This window comes from Bactrocera neohumeralis, chromosome 5 (assembly GCF_024586455.1).
Source record: "Bactrocera neohumeralis isolate Rockhampton chromosome 5, APGP_CSIRO_Bneo_wtdbg2-racon-allhic-juicebox.fasta_v2, whole genome shotgun sequence".
In the NCBI taxonomy this organism is placed as follows: Eukaryota; Metazoa; Arthropoda; class Insecta; order Diptera; family Tephritidae; genus Bactrocera; species Bactrocera neohumeralis.
The window spans coordinates 77,142,075-77,159,298 of record NC_065922.1 but is presented as its reverse complement, the minus strand read 5'-3'; the positions used below and the strand labels follow the sequence as shown (position 1 = coordinate 77,159,298).

Below are 17,224 nucleotides of genomic sequence, written 5' to 3'. Positions count from 1 at the left end.
AGTGTTTAACGCATTTGTCTTTAACATTACTGTACTGCTATAATTATTACGTAACTTGAACGCACCCGACATGTTTCTAGTTAACATGGGCGTAGTTGAAATTCTCAATTCAATGAAATATGCTCTTGGTGATTACAGCTTCACTTATGGGGGTATTCTACTCAAGAATTTTGAAAAATTCGATTTTTTTCATATATTTAAAGTTTAGACCCTTAAGAACATATCCTCCAAAGGATTTTTAAAAATTAAAATTATTTTAAGAGCTACAGTTACTTTAGTGACGCAGTACCTAGCCCATTTCGGCCGAATTTTTTAAACGCGTTTTTCTCGAAACTACTTTTTTCCACACGGTGCCGGCATTATCTCAAGTTCTATACAACCGATTTACTTGAAATATTGTGTGAACCTTCTTTATATAATCCGTTATCGTTCCTACCAGTATCGTGTCAAAATTACCAGCATTGTGTCAAAAAAATTCAGGAATTTCAAAAAAAAAAGCGTAAAAAATTATTTTTATTTTCAGGCAGTCGCCATTTTTCCTGATTCCTTTCAAGGAACTAATTGTAGAGGAAGTGACTGAGGACTCTTTGGCAGGACAGGCCTTCGTTACGTAATTTCTGTGAGCACTAGCTCGATTTGTGGGGACGAGAACGATATTGATTTAACCAAAGAAAATAGAACGAGAAGGGTAGAAATCATGGCGGCGAGGGCAGAAATTTTGTAATAAAATTTGGTACTTGATAGTAGGCATAGGAGGAGCACTAGCTCGATTTTCTTTATAGATATTGGTATTTTGTGAACTATCACAATCAAAATGAGCGCAATGAAGCAATTACAACTCAACTGAGAGAGCAGTGAGTGGAGAGAGGTTGCTGTTAAAAAGCAGCAAATGCAGCAGATGATCCGGTAACGAGTTATAATGTTCACCGCTAAACCACTTTTTTCTTCTGGAGATTCACCGACACAGGCTTATTTATTAATATTTTTCAATGAAAATTTTTTCTAATATACTTCAAAAGTTGTATGGCTTTATGTCAACTCCAATAAGACGAAGAAGGTTAATTAACTTAAATATGTGAAGTTAAAGATTTGAAGCAACTCAATATCGATTGCTAATTTCTATATAGTCACATATTGACATACATAAACCCAATAATCCATAAATAAACATTATCCACTTCAAGAAAGATTTCGAAACCTGAACTCTTTCTTGAAATAAGAGCAGCCTGCTTACACATTTTCTACTGATAAAACAAATTCTTTTAGCATGCATAGCATTTTGTAATAAACATTTTGAAATACCCAAAAATACAAAAATTAGAGTCAATATAAATAGTGCGATGAAATAAAAATTAATCGCATAGGTCCTGATGGTCGGAGGTATATATTTCGACGGCTAATCAACCAGAAATGTAATCCTCACTATGTTTCACTCGTAGCGAAGTATGGAAGTTCAATTATAGTGTGGGAATGTTTCTCCTGGTACGGTGTTGCTCCACTCCATAGGATTGATGGAATTTTAAATAAGGAGAAATACGTCGACATTCTGAAAAATGTCATGTTGCCGTGGGCCGTGGAGAATTTGCCTGTTATATGGAAATTTCAACAGGATAAAGATCCAAAGCACGCGGTAAAGTTAACGAACAAGTTTTTTGACGCAAATTCGGTCAATGTTTTCCAATGGCCATCAACAAGTCCAGACTTAAACCCATTGAACATCTCTGGGGTTTTGAGGAAGTCACGGAAATTAACTCCGAACAGTTTTTCCATTAGCGTTCTTTTAATTAATTAATAAAAACTATAACTCTAAAGAGTATTGTTCCTAAATGTTAAATGTTTACGTTTTTTTGCAATAATTATTCATAATTAATATTAAATTGGTTTAACTTGAATGGAAAGATTTAGTGAGAAGGTCGATTTTTTTTTTATAAAATTTCCTATTTTTAGTTTAGATGTTGTGAAAACATAATCTTCGACGGTGATACTAATAATCAATTCCCATAACAGCTACGTTGCCGAAACTTGATCCAAACCTGATTGTATCCATAGTAGAGTAAGTTAGGGATATATGGCCCATGTGGGTAATATGGCCCACCTCAATATATTCTGAACCACAAAGCAAAGACATCACACACTGACTTCATTTCGCTCATATTTTATCAAAGCACGATTCAGTGTTGTTTGACGAGTGTGGTGAGCCAGACGTGCGCAGTATAGCCCGAAACATATTTTTGGTGGTAATTTTATACTATTTTGGTACGTTTTCTTAAGGTGTTTTTTTGTTAAATTTTAATTGAAAAATATGTTTGGGAGTGTTAAATATACAGTGATTGAACCTGTTTTCTTGAAGTGGAATCTAACTTTAATAAATACCTAGTGAAGTATGCATAAATAAAGAAAAAAGTGAAAAATGTGTGGTGTGGGCAATATGGCCCATTTAGATGTTGATAATATGGACCAGTGGGCCATATTTGACACATGTTTCATTCAAAGTCTATAATACTAAATTCTTTTATTTTGAAGGATAATAATGGCTTCAAAATCAAGCCCAGCTCCGAAACAACGACAGACGTGGCGCAAAGAAAATATGATGGAAGCAATTTCTGCAGTTAAGACTAAAAAATGGGGTTTTTGAAGGCATCTAAGCAGTATAATGTACCAAAAACCACGTTGAGGCGTTTAGTGGCAGATGAGGGAAGACCTGTAGAGGTAGTAGTGGCGGCTAAACTTGGGAGGAAACCGGTTTTCCCTCCTGAACTCGAAGATTCCCTTGTGGAGTATATACTGCTTATGGAAGCGAAACTGTTTGGACTAACACGGAATGATATAAGATCCTTAGCATTTCAATTGGCTGTCAACAATAATTTTCCAAACCCTTTTCCAATGATAAAGGAAACAGCAGGAAGGGATTGGTTGCGTTTATTCCTTAGACGTCACCCATCTCTGTCGTTCCGTCAACCAACCAGCACCTCTATAGCCCGTGCTAGAGGGTTTTCGAAAGAAAACGTAGCAGTTTTCTTTGATTTGCTCGAAAAGGAGATGGTAACATACAAATTTACCCCAAATAACATCTACAACGTAGACGAAACTGGAATATCCGTTGTGCCAAACAAAATGCCGAAGGTTTTGGCTATGAAAGGCCGGAGACAGATAGGAGCTCTTGCTTCAGCTGAAAAAGGATCCTTAATTACTGCTATTTTGTGTATGAGTGCAGGTTAGGGTGGGTCGATTCCGGACTTTTTTCGATTCGGTCACCCAGAACCCACCGCGTGGAGGTGGCTGCTCTTCGGGTTCCTCCCAAGCCTAACCCAACCAACCATATGTCAGGCTAGTTTTAGTCTGAATCTGTGTCAAATTTATTGATAAAATCAGATTTTGTACTAAACTTTGGCACTTGTTGCCTAGATTTCAGTGTAGAGCGTATAAAACGATCACGAGATTGGGGGCCAATAACTTTAGAAGATGCCTCTGTCACCAGTTTGACAGTTCTCTCGACTGCCACGGTGTGAGAGGGGAATTCACTAAATTTCCATACCTCTGCAGTGTCTCCCGACAGCCGACTGAACAAAGAACTGGTGGAACAGTCAAGGTAATAGTCTTCCAGTTAATCATATCGTAATAATTATTAGCTTTGAAATTCAGCTCAAGGGCTGGAAAGGTCAAGGGCCAACTTTCTGACTTCTATCCGTTCGTTAGTCATCATACTAAGGAGAATGTTTTCTGGAAGAGCAAAGAAAGCATTCTGTTGAATGGATGAATCGACAACCTTGCGCAGTTTAGCAGGTAAGTATCTCGACCTTTGAATTGCAGCATAGAGATGGCGCGAGCCATCTTTGATTGAACTGTTGAATCTTATTGAGAGCCACAAAGATGAGTAAACTTTAACTTTATTCATCTCGGCCAAAAAATGGAATTAACTCGTGAACATTTTCGTGCGTAGATATTGGTATTTTGTGAACTATCACAATCAAAATGAGCGCAATGAAGTAATTACAACTCAGTTGAGAGAGCAGTGAAAATATAGGCAGGGAGGAGAAAAATAAAGGAGGGAGAGAGAAAACTTTAACTAGAGACTAAAATAGTTCTCGTAGATTGAGACACTTCTCATAGAGTGAAAGAGTTCTCAGCTTAAATAAGGTCTTTATTCATCTCGGTCAAAAAATGGAATTAACTCGTGAACATTTTCGTGCGTAGATATTGGTATTTTGTGAACTATCACAATCAAAATGAGCGCAATGAAGTAATTACAACTCAGTTCAGAGAGCAGTGAAAATATAGGCAGGAAGGAGAAAAATAAAGGAGGGAGAGAGAAAACTTTAACTAGAGACTAAAATAGTTCTCGTAGATTGAGACACTTCTCATAGAGTGAAAGAGTTCTCAGCTTAAATAAGGTCTTTATTCATCTCGGTCAAAAAATGGAATTAACTCGTGAACATTTTCGTGCGTAGATATTGGTATTTTGTGAACTATCACAATCAAAATGAGCGCAATGAAGTAATTACAACTCAGTTCAGAGAGCAGTGAAAATATAGGCAGGAAGGAGAAAAATAAAGGAGGGAGAGAGAAAACTTTAACTAGAGACTAAAATAGTTCTCGTAGATTGAGACACTTCTCATAGAGTGAAAGAGTTCTCAGCTCAAATAAGGTCTTTATTCATCTCGGTCAAAAAATGGAATTAACTCGTGAACATTTTCGTGCGTAGATATTGGTATTTTGTGAACTATCACAATCAAAATGAGCGCAATGAAGTAATTACAACTCAGTTCAGAGAGCAGTGAAAATATAGGCAGGGAGGAGAAAAATAAAGGAGGGAGAGAGAAAACTTTAACTAGAGACTAAAATAGTTCTTGTAGATTGAAACACTTCTCATAGAATAAAATAGTTTTCAGTTTAAATAAGAAAAACTAACGAAGTTACAGCAGGTTGAATAACGGTACCTCTAAATTAGGTTTGCGCGCCTTCCAGCTACCTGCGCTGAGTGTACAAAACATTGAATCGATTTTCCCAAATATGTCATTTTTAAAGGCGGTGACCAGTCTACAGAAAAAACTACTGCATCGATCGTTTAATTTTGTACAAATATTCTACATATATACACATATGGACATGGAAATAGGTGTGAGCTCAAATATAACTGAATTTAGAGATATTTCGATATTTGACTTCAAATGAATTGATATAATCGATAGAATAAGTAGGCGTTGCATTTAAATTGTCAAATTAAAACAGTTATCTTGTATAAGTATAAAACAAAAAAAATCATTTACTTGCGAACCGAGCAATTTAGCGTGGTCACGAAAATAGGTGTGTCTGCCGTATTTTTAAAACTGTTAAAGCTTTATTCACAAATTCTTTTAAAAAGGTAAGTTTGTATGTTGTGCTAAATTACTAGTGCAGAAAATAAGTAAAATTTTGAATTAGATGGGACGTTCGAACCACTGCAGCATTGAGGAGAGGAAGCTGGTCCAAAATATGCGTAAGCAAGGAAAAACTTACAAATTTATTGCTGAAACATTAGGACGCTCCCAGAATTTCGTAACAAATGCTTTGAAAGTTCCAAAATCGTTAGACCGCCGCGGGGTTATCAAAAAAACCTCTTTAACGACCGATAATTACATTTTGTCCATGGTAAAAAAAAAAAAACCTTTTCTGTCGTCTAGGACTGTTGCAGGAGAAATTGGGAACATAATATCCAGTAGAACCGTTAGGAGGAGGTTAGCGAATGCAAATCTTCCTGGCAGAATAGCTCGCAAAGTTCCGCTCATGAGAAATTAAAAAAGAGGAAAGACTTTGCTCTTTCGCATGCATCATGGCATGGAGCAGAAGGCGAACGAAAATGGCGAAACATTCTCTGGAGCGACGAAACGAAAATAAATTTGTTTGGAAATGACGCAAATAGGACTGTGCGCAGACCACAAGGGAAAGAATTTCATATAAAATTCACTAAAAAGACTGTAAAACACGGCGGCGGAAATATAATGCTATGGGGATGCTTTTCGTGGTACGGGGTCGGTCCAATTCATCGAATAGAAAATACCATGGACAGATTTGTCTATCGAAATACAGGGTGCGGCAGTCAATACTGCAATTATAAATAGCGCGCAGGAGCGTAGGAGTGGTGGGGGGCGAGCAGCCAAGGTCACCATTGTGTTGTCCTATTCATAGCATTTCAGTAGACATGGAGCCGTGGACTAAGCAACAACGTTCGTTTGCCGTGAAAGCTTTTTATCAAAGTGGTAGCTATGTAGCCGCTCGGCGTCGTTTCCGAACGCATTTTCAAATTAATCGCAATAGACCAGTGCCTTCGGTAAACGCAATAAAGTTGTGGGTCGAAAACTTTGAAAATATTGGTGAAACGACAAGAAAAAGAGGTGGCAGTGCGAGATCAGTGCGAACTCCAGAGAATATTGAACGCGTTCGAATTGCTGTGGGAAGAAGCCCTCGGAGCATCAGCGCGTCGACGAGTGATTTCCCGTGTCGATTTTGTTTTCTTGTGGGGTTATCTAAAAAGTAAAGTGTACGAAGAAAGACCTCAACTGTTGGTGAACTGAAGGCAAGAATCCGGCTAGAAATTGAGAGTTCAGCCTATGCTTCGTGATGTTATGAACAGCTTCGCAAATCGCCTGCGCGAATGCCGTGCACGGGAAGGCCGCCATCTTGCTGATGTTATTTTCAAACAGTGATTATTTTCAATGTTTCTTAAATGCTTTTTAATGTAGAAAAATATTTTATGAATATAATTTTGATATCTATGTCCGTGTTTTTTTTACACCTACTTCAAAAATGCGGGATTGACTGCCGCACCCTGTATAATGTCGGAAGTCATGTTGCCTTATGCTGAAGAACATATGCCTCTTGTGTGGAAGTTTCAACAAGATAACGACCCCAAGCATTCCTCTAAAGCGGTGAAAGATTGGTTCCCGGAAAAGAAAGTGGAGGTTATTGAGTGGCCAAGTCAATCCCCTGACCTAAATCGGATTGAGAACTTTTGGAATGAACTCAAGAGAGAAGTTTCAAAACAGGAGTGCAGCAACAAAACACAATTGTGGGAAAATGTGCAAAGAGCATGGTACAATATACCCATTGAAACTTGCCGGAAACTCATCTCATCTATGCCCAGAAGAATCGAAGCAGTGATGAAAAATAATGGTGGATACACTGGTTATTAATTATAGCACCTATTTCTTTTTACTTTTTTTGTGAGTTAATTGATTTAAGAACTTTATGTACTTCACACCTATTTTAGTGTCCAACTTAAATTGGATGTAATGTGGTTTTTGTTACCTTAAAAAAATTTTATCTGCTTTTGGATTCGGCAACGTCTAAAAAATGAATGAACTCTAGAACGTGACACTCTTTTTTTAGAATGCGGCTATAATTTTATTGAAGGTTCATATTTTTTCAAACCTGTTAGCACACACCTATTTCAATGTCCATATGTGTATAGCTCTCGAATGACGTCGAGTTTTTCCAAAAATTTGAATTACTAACAATTTTACAATAACAAATAGGTCGATTTTTTCGTCTAAAATGGTCATTTTGGCTTGAAAATGGTACCAAAAATTGAAGAATTAAAAAAAAACTCGACGTCAATTGAAAGATAAACTAATAAACTAAAGAAAGCACTTTGATTTTTTGGTTTCAGATGATCCAGTGATGCTGTAGGCTGGTGACCGCACAAAAACTTCTTTTCGAGGTGCGTGCAGAGATCTGTTATTCCTCGCTATTTTTCGATAAAATTTTTTTTTAAGTATCCTTCAAATGTTGTACTTTCATATAATAATAAGTAAAATAAACCTACAGCAATCATTTTTCCTAAAAAAATTCATGAAAAAAGGTCTTTTTTCGACGAAATAAACCTCCAGTGGTAAGGTTTGTTAGGAAGTACATTGAGTAATAACAATATTGTTACACATTCAGCCACTACAACCACTGCGGCTACTACAGCCACTATATCACCAGCGGTAGCAACAACAATTAATCAGATGTTCCAGAGCTGATACATGTGAGATTAGAATTCATATCCGTAGTTTATCTTAAGTATGTGAATTTCTAAGAATAAAGATCATATTCTGCAAAAGAAAATATATATTTTTTAACCATTCATAAGTATATGAATTAACTTGTGCGAGTTAGCGACGCTGAAGATAGCCTAAGTAAATTTCACACTTAACCTAAACAAACAATAAAATCCCCGCATTATAAACACAACAGACAGAATTCCATAACGAAAAACTGATAAGCATAATAAAACTACCTTTCTTCTAGCAAGTAAGCAAACATTCGCATAAGTATAAATAGCACTAAGATTATAAAATATAGTCAGTAAGAAATTATGAATAAAAAAGGCAACACGAAAATAAGTGTACTGCTCAAATAAATATAACCAGCAGGTAGTGAAAAAGGTGGGATGCCAGAAAAGCAGCGCTATAATTACTTGACGAAATTAGTGTGAAATGAAACTGTGCGAACATATTTTGGCAAAATAAATGTTTATGTAAATTAATTAATGATTTTGCATTTTAGCATTCACATATATATGGGCATATCCCAGAAACTGTCTACCAACCAAAAATATTTGAACTTAATCCAACCTAATTTTTTTTTTAATGGAGCATTACAATATATATCCAATTTTATAAATTTATAAAAAAAAAATTATTTCGATGATGATTAATACAAAAATTATTACCAAATCCTACCCTACCTCAGGTCTTTTCAGGTGTTATACAAAAAAAGTGAAATTTTTTACGTGTTCATCATTGCTTTAGTATTAACATAGATGGTCCAATCGAAAGCCATATATTGTATTCACAGTTTATGGGAAATTTCATATGTGGCAACTTTGCCCGATATTTGACATTTAAACTGTGAACGCACAATTAGTGTTTTTGTTTCCTGGTAAAGTGGCAACTTTGATCAGCTGACTATTCGCGTTTAGAAAAAATGGAAAGCAACACAGAAATACAGAAGGTAAACGCAATTCGCAATATTTTTAAATATAAATATGAAAATATTCTGCCTATAATTGTTCTATTGCAGGTTGTACATAAGCGTGTTCGAAAGGCTCCCTACAGAAAGTGGACCGACAACGAAAATGAAAGTTTAATCAACTTTTTGAGGGACAATAGGCCACTAGAGAAACCAACGGCCCAACATTATTATAAAAGATTTTTAAACCAAACTGGCAGCGACTTGCATTGGACTCTGGTGCGTTGCAAGGTAAAAAACTTAAGATTGCAGTACACCAAGGCCAAGTCCTGGCAAAATACAACGGGAAGTGGCACCATGGATAATTGTGACACTACCAAAAGTAGGTTCTACACATCATAAATTTTTAAATGTATATATCCTACAAATACACTTAATTTTTAGACGCGATTGTAAGGATGTGTCCCCGGTACGATGACTTAGAAGACATTTTTGGCTATAGGGAGCTCACTTCAAACTGCCTTGTATTGGATACCGAGGACATTGCATGTACTGGTTCACCAGAAGTTGCCACGTCCTCTGATATAATCGTCGAGGAAATCGTGGCATTACCCGAGCCTCTGGTCACCCCTTCTACGTCAAAGGCTGTCCGAAAGGGTATATATTCGCGTACAGCCCTATCAGACGTTCTCGATGTACACTCCAGCTTATTGGATGCAAAAAAAGACAGAATCGAGAAGGAATTTAAGATGAGGGGAAAATGAATTAATGCTAAAAGAGCAACAATTGTTGTTTGATAAAGAAAAATTTGAAAAAGAGTTGGTAGAAAAAAAGCTGACAGGGAAATTCAAGTTATGGAAATTCAAATGAGGGAGAGAATAGCTATGAAAGAATTGGAAATGAAAGAAAGAATTGAAATGGAAAAAATTAAAATAATGCAATAAAAATGTCGCAGGCCTAAGTATTTTCTTCCATATAGAAAATAAATCGCGTTATATGAAGAAAACATGTATAACACCTTCATTAGAAAAATATTAAACATCTTTTATTTCAATAAAATTTAATAGGCTATTGAACTGCATACCAAAAAGGCTAAAAATGTCGACTAAAAAGTTGAATATTTCGATGAAAATTTGTAAAGTTTAGATTTCTATACGAAACTAATTCAATTTAAATAACTGAAGCCTGTGTTGATAAAAACCTCTTTTGCAAACGAATAGCAATGGAGGAATTAAAAATTAAAAAAATAAAACTATACATATATACTACATAAAATTAAATAATTATATCTTTATTGTTTACAAAATGTGATAGAGCTTTTCTTAGGTCGTCGTGTTCATAAATTTCTTGTGGGAAGTCTGTTTCTTCTTGGCTTTCTAAACTAGGATTTTCGTCTAAGTTAAATTGTAGCAGCATGTTGTGAAGGATACAACATGCCAAAATCCATCTACAACAATTTTTATAATTAGTTTCGTTCGTTAATCGGAACCGTAGTTCTTTTAAACTGCAAAATTTTTCTTTTAATTTCCCAAAACAATTTTCTACACGTACTCTATATTTAGAGAAATATTGATTGAATGCATCTCTCATTTCTTTTGACTGCTCAGTACTGTTTTGTCGAAAAGGTGTAATAAGATGTTGGCTTAGCGGATATGCCGAATCGCCAGCAATCCATTCCCGATGACAGAAATAATTTTGTGGGTTTTTACCTATTGCAGATTCGGCAAAAATTTTAGCATCATGCACGTTTCCTCGGTATCCTATTGTCGCTTGTCTAATTCTTAGTGAATAGTCACATACTACTTGCATTTTTATGGCATACTGTTTTTTGCGAGAGAAGTATAGTTCGTGATCTTTTGAAGGCGACTCTGCTAATCTGATTTCAGTACCGTCAACATAGCCAATACATCCTGGAAGCTCTTTCATTGTTTTTGTGACAATCTTTCGCCTTTCTTCTCTAGATGGCCACTATAAAAATGTAGATTTTAAATTAATCAATGCGGTAATAACCCGCTCTGTCACTTTGGTAACTGTTCCGCCATCGCCTATTCCGAACAATGTTGCAATCTTTCTAATAGAGGCACTCTCTCCACTTGATCCCAGACGAAAAAGTGTTATCTTTAGTTGAAGATCGATTGGTAATTGTGGAACAAAATTTTTGTTTTGGAAAACAGGGTCTTGCTTGATTAAGGATAATATATAGTTGAACTCAAAGAATTCTATGCGCAACATTTGTCGCATGCGGCCACTATCAAATCTGGGAAGAACATTATTGACCCATTGCGAAGACTTTGGTATACCCAAATGGTTACTTCTCCGATTAGCTATAATAAGCGCTGCATCAATGGCAAATTTTATTAGGATATCGTCATCCTCTTCGTCACTGCCTTTAACATAATTGTAAAAAATTAATTTCGGTAGGTAATTTTATGTAATAAGTATATATACGTACTAGAATCATTAGCGGTTATGTCCAGTATACATTTGTAGCTGAGTGCGTTCAATATATTTTGCTTTCCATTTAAATGAGACATTTTTATTCAAGAATTAAAAATTAATTTGCTATAAAAATATTGCGAATTGCGTTTACCTTCTGTATTTCTGTGTTGCTTTCCATTTTTTCTAAACGCGAATAGTCAGCTGATCAAAGTTGCCACTTTACCAGGAAACAAAAACACGAAGTAAAGTAGAGTAATTTTGCCTAAGACTGTTATTTCGAACTTGTATAGGAAACAACAACAAACAAAGTTACCACGTGGTAAAATGTTTTGAAGTTAACAGATGGCAAAATTAACACATCAGATAATATAGAACTGTGAACACCCTAAATGTAAAAATTGAAGAACTTTAAACGCAAATATATCAAAAGCGGTTCAATGAATTTAAAATCTGTAAAATTTGTGCAAAGTTTCAGATCGCACACTTTAATTTGATGTATTATTTGTCTCTGTACGTTTTGTAGATCTCTGGAAATAAGCGCCTTGTCTTAGAATAATATATAGATTTTTTTTTACTCGCGACAAACAGTTTAACGATAATATCGAGAGGCTAGTAAAAATACCACAACTGACGGATGAGTCAGCGTACAAAACGAAAAAGTTCTTGGATGTAACAAATGAATGCATCAGTATAATGAGGTATAAAAAAAACATTAGAGGACGTGTTAGCACAGCTGGTGTTAAGAAAATTTTCTAAACTACTTCGAGAATACGAAATATCGTTCGTAAACCGACTGAAATACAAGATTTGTCGGAATTAATTTCATTTCTGTAACATCAGTACAGTTCTCAGAACTTTATGCAAGAATCACAAGATAACTATCTCGAGAAGTTAACTCGAAACAACAAAACAAACTTTATAATTCCACAACCGAAACAAATAAACCATCAGGAAAGCCATTTAGAAAGCTTCTGGGAAATGGAAAAGGATGAAGAGGAGCCTACTCCAGAAGGTGCCATATGCGAACAAAATTATATACAGACGACAGCACGTGATTTAACAGATGGGCGATTTATAGTAGGCATTCCATTTAAGAAGTAAGAAAGATTTCTCACTCAACAAAAGACTTGTTCATTTCCCCCCACCAGTGGTAAGGTTGACAAAATCTTTATTGAGTTTGGTGAAGGAAATTTTTATTTAAATCCAATGATATGATGATGTTAATGATTTGAAGCAACTCGATATGGATTGCTGAATGTGTATATACAAGAAAATCGGTTTTATACCTTAATATAAGATTGTGGAATTTTTCGTAATGCACTGCCGTTATGGCGCATTCTAAAGTGCGCTCAGCTGTTCATTGAAAATAAACCAAAGATCTAAAAAAATGCAAGAAAAACTAATTAATTTAGTTGTAATTATAAAAATAGCTACCTGAGAGACCACAAATTTCAGGAGCTTTCAGAGAAAATACATATTCCAGGTAAATCTCTAATTTTATAACCTTACAGAAAATTCATATTTATCACTAAAATAACAACAAAAAAATATTAGAAGAGGATAAAGTGAACACTATGATTTAGCATCTTTACCATTAATACATCATGACGTTCAAGGGGAGGAGGTTGCCACGAAAGTCTAGGTCAGTATCACCCGAATTAAGAGACAGCGGCTACGCGTGTCATTGCCCCCCTCCAGTGGTAAGGTTTGTTAGAAAGTACATTGAGTAATAACAATATTGTTACACATTCAGCCACTACTTCGAGAATACGAAATACCGTTCGTAAACCGACTGAAATACAAGATTTGTCGGAATTAAATTCATTTCTGTAACATCAGTACAGTTCTCAGAACTTTATGCAAGAATCACAAGATAACTATCTCGAGAAGTTAACTCGAAACAACAAAACAAACTTTATAATTCCACAACCGAAACAAATAAACCATCAGGAAGGACATTTAGAAAGATTCTGGGAAATGGAAAAGGATGAAGAGGAGCGTACTCCAGAAGGTGCCATATGTGAACAAAATTATATACAGACGACAACACGTGATTTAACAGATGGACGATTTATAGTAGGCATTCCATTTAACCCATTCAAGCCCACTGTTACATATATGTAACGCACCGCATTCAAACTTTAAGCGCTGGCTGAGAGCAGCATACTTCTACGAATCAGAATTTAAGGGGGTCATCTCATGTGATGGGCTCAAAAAATCAAATTTTTTTTTTCATAAATTGCTATCTTAACATGTCTAGAATACGGTAGTAAAGGGATTTTTGAAAATTCCAAGTCGTTTTAAAGATACAGCAGGTAGAAGCAAGTGCTGTTCGGAGCGCTGAGTTGGCAGTTACGTCATAGTTTTAAATGGACTTGAAACTTTAAACGCGTTTTTCTCAAAACTGTGTGTTTCAAACTTTCCTCCATCGTATCTCAAAAACGGCTTGACCGAATGACTTGAAATTTATAGGACATACTCAACACATACAGTTGCGGTCATAATAATAGTAGTGCTACAACTGTACATAGTTAAATGTTTCTATTTTTTCGCGTTTTCTTCTTTGCCCTTTATTCTCCTTAATATAATGTTATATAGACAGACCTGCTAACGAGTCGTTATTTCATTTACTTTCAAATGTGTTGGCTATTGAGTCGGTCAAAATAATAGTAGTACAAGGAGTGAGCTTCCGAAAAATTCATAAAAAATATTTATTTGTGTCCAAGATTTACAAAAAGGTAAGTAATGCATTTTTTGATGTATTTTCATAAATTTTTGTGATAATCTGATAAAGATCGTGGACGGCCACCCGCAATGACCGCTAAATTAGTCAATCGTGTGGTTAGATACTCGAAAAGTAATCCTTTCGCACCTGCAACTGATATCAAGAGTGACTTGCAGCTGGAAGCAAGCGTGGAAACTACCCGTAGACGTTTGCGGGAACAGGACTTAGCAGCTCATAGCTCAAGAAAAGTGCCATTACTGACTAAGAAGCATGTAGCGCAAAGGCTTAAGTTTGCAAACGATCACTTGGAATGGCCCCTTAAGAAATGGAGAAATATTTTGTGGACAGATGAATCCAAAATCGTGCTGCATGGTGCAAGAGGATCTCGCCAATATGTCAGACGACCCGCTAGTTCTGAATACAACCCGAAATACACAACTAAAACTATTAAACATGGAGGGTCAAGTATTATGATTTGGGCCTGTTTTTCATTTTATGGTTTTGGACCGATATACTGGATAAAAGAAATCATGGATCGTACTGTGTATGTTCGAATTATGGAGGAAATCATGCTCCCTTTTGCCAGCGAAGAAATGCCACTACTTTGGGTCTTCCAGCAGGACAATGACCCAAAGCACACAAGCAAATTGGCGCAGCAGTGGTTTCAGAGGAACAGGGTTGAGGTCATGGAATGGCCTGCACAGTCTCCAGACCTCAATCCAATAGAGATTTGTGGTGCGATGTGAAAAAGGCAGTTTCTGTTGCTAATCCAACAAATAATAATCAGCTTTGGGAAACAGTAGAGCGGGCATGGAAATCGATACCAAAGGAACGATGTGAACATCTCGTTAATTCAATGCATCGCCGATGTGTAGCTGTAATATCGAACAAAGGATACGCAACTAAATACTAATTATTTTATAATTAATTTTCTTATTATTTTCAATTTAAATCAGATGAAAAGAAGAACTAATTGAAATATATTTTTGTTAAATAAAATCACACTACTATTTTTTTGACCGACCATATGCATAAGGTCATATGAAATAATTTTTTTATAACGTTGTAATGAATTTTTCCTAAGTTTTGTTTTATGATTTTATTCTTAAGAGTGGTTGTTCCTTAAAATAAAAACAACGAAAGTATTTAAATGAAAACATTCTACTTCTTCTTCATTTCTTTTTCAGTGTGTGGGCACTACTATTATTTTGACCGCAGCTGTATAAACGCATCGAATGAACTATTATCAGTCGAAAATCTGCAAAATTTCTATTTTTTATCGCAAAAAACACAAAAAAACGGAAAAATCGCAACTTTTATTTCAAATGTCTACCAAAAGTCCAATTTTTTGTATATTCATTTGATAATAGCTCATTCCGTGCATTTAGGCATACGGTTTAAAACGCCTTTTTTTTCAGATAAGCCAATCAGCCGGAATCGTGGAGGAAGTGCAAGCTCATTTTTTCGAGACGGGGGTGTTCAGAACGCTGTAACTCCAGTTATACACAATATTTTTAGTTAAAAATTTATATTTATATTGTCGAAATATATATTAATAAATAATATTAAACTTAAATCTCTATCTATTTACTGGTCGTATAAAAAAATCCTAAAAAACAGGCCATCACATGGGATGACCCCCTTAAGTCTACCATTTATTAGAATACAGCACTGCAAGCGATTCGTTTTGAAAATCAAGTCAGTTCTCTTTTCAATTTCAACGCAGTTACTTGTGCGCGAAGCGAAGTTTTTCAGAAGTGGTAAAAGCGGAGAAATAACGTCACGTCGAAGGTAAATATAGATATTAATATATTTATATGTCTGATAAGAAGAATATTGTTTATTAAAAGTTATTGATAAATATGCAAAGAAAATTATAAAAATGTGAGAAAAAATATTTCCTGGGAGGAGTGCTCCCTGAAGAGCCGATAATGAAGGCGTTACATACAGTGGCTCACAGCTTATTTTATGCACTATGAATTTATGTGTTTAAAGTGCTGTAACAAAAAAAATAAAATGAAAACGGTAAAATTTTCAATGCAGATTTTAAAACATATGTGTAGCAAAAGGGTTAAACAAAAAAGAAAGGAAAAAAACTCAACTCTCTCACTGCCAGATGATAAAAAGCAAACAAAGTAACAGAATAATGCTCACAGCTTATTTTATGCACGCATTTCTTTTCTTTTTCTCTTTTTTCTTTTGTTCTTTTTTTGCATTTCTATGTGCGCGACAGTGTTCCTGGAATTGTTATTAGTTAATAATTAGTCTTATCGCGCACGTGAAAGTGTCAATAATCGTGTTTTTACGAAATGGGTCGTCGCACAACGATTGAGCAGCGCGAGCTTGTAATTCATCATTTTAAACGTGAAATGTCGCAGCGAAAAATTGCTGAAGTAGTCAATTTAAATGCATCGACTGTCCAAAAAATTATTGAGCGCTTCATTCATGAAAATCGGATCGAAAATAAAGGCAGAACTGCTCCCAACAAAATTTTTAATGCTACCGACGAGCGCTATATAGTCCGTAAAGTAGAGGCAAATCCCAAATTATCGATACCAAAGCTGACCAGCGAAATTGCGAATGACTTGGGTAAATCGTGTTGTGCTGAAACTGTCCGTCGAGTGCTGCGTCAACGTGATTTGCATGGTCGAGTTGCTAGAAAGAAGCCATTTATAAGCAAAAAAAATCAGCTAAGTAGAATCACCTTTGCCAAGGAGCATGTAACCAAAACACCGGGCTTCTGGAATAGCGTCATATTTGCAGACGAGTCAAAATTTAATATTTTTGGTTCAGATGGAATGAGCTATGTCTGGCGAAAACCAAATACTGAGCTCCAAAAGCAAAATCTTAAAGCTACGGTAAAGCATGGTGGAGGAAGCGTCATGGTTTGGGCCTGTATGTCCGCAGCTGGCGTTGGAAATTTGATTTTTATTGAAGAAACGATGAATAAGTCTGTATACCTGGACATATTGAAAAACAATTTGCTCCAAAGCGCCGAAAAATTGGGAATACGACATAACTTCCGTTTTTATCAGGACAATGACCCCAAACACAAGTCGGCTGTTGTGCAGTCTTGGCTAATTTGGAACTGTCCACACTTAATGGCGCCGCCAGCACAGAGTCCTGATA

At 35.8% G+C, this 17,224-nt stretch overlaps 1 protein-coding gene and 1 long non-coding RNA gene across 3 annotated transcripts; one reads left to right on the top strand and one right to left on the bottom strand.

Moving 5' to 3' along the window:
- The first annotated feature begins 8,885 nt into the window (after positions 1 to 8,885).
- LOC126760125 (uncharacterized) lies at positions 8,886 to 10,225 on the top strand. 2 transcript variants are annotated; one of them, XM_050475559.1, is made up of 3 exons: positions 8,886 to 8,973; positions 9,043 to 9,313; positions 9,376 to 10,225. In XM_050475559.1, exons 1-3 carry the CDS (start codon positions 8,947 to 8,949, stop codon positions 9,693 to 9,695), a joined length of 618 nt encoding a protein of 205 aa, XP_050331516.1. In that variant the 5' UTR covers positions 8,886 to 8,946; the 3' UTR covers positions 9,696 to 10,225. The 2 variants fall into 2 exon arrangements, with proteins under 2 accessions (XP_050331516.1, XP_050331515.1); XM_050475558.1 differs by having other exon boundaries at positions 8,892 to 9,313.
- Positions 10,226 to 10,694: 469 nt separating this feature from the next.
- Positions 10,695 to 15,045, bottom strand: LOC126760134 (uncharacterized). Its single transcript, XR_007667153.1, has 2 exons — positions 11,384 to 15,045; positions 10,695 to 11,318 (listed from the first exon to the last, which is right to left on the bottom strand). It is a non-coding gene; the product is annotated as an uncharacterized LOC126760134 (long non-coding RNA).
- Between the last annotated feature and the right edge of the window lie 2,179 nt (positions 15,046 to 17,224).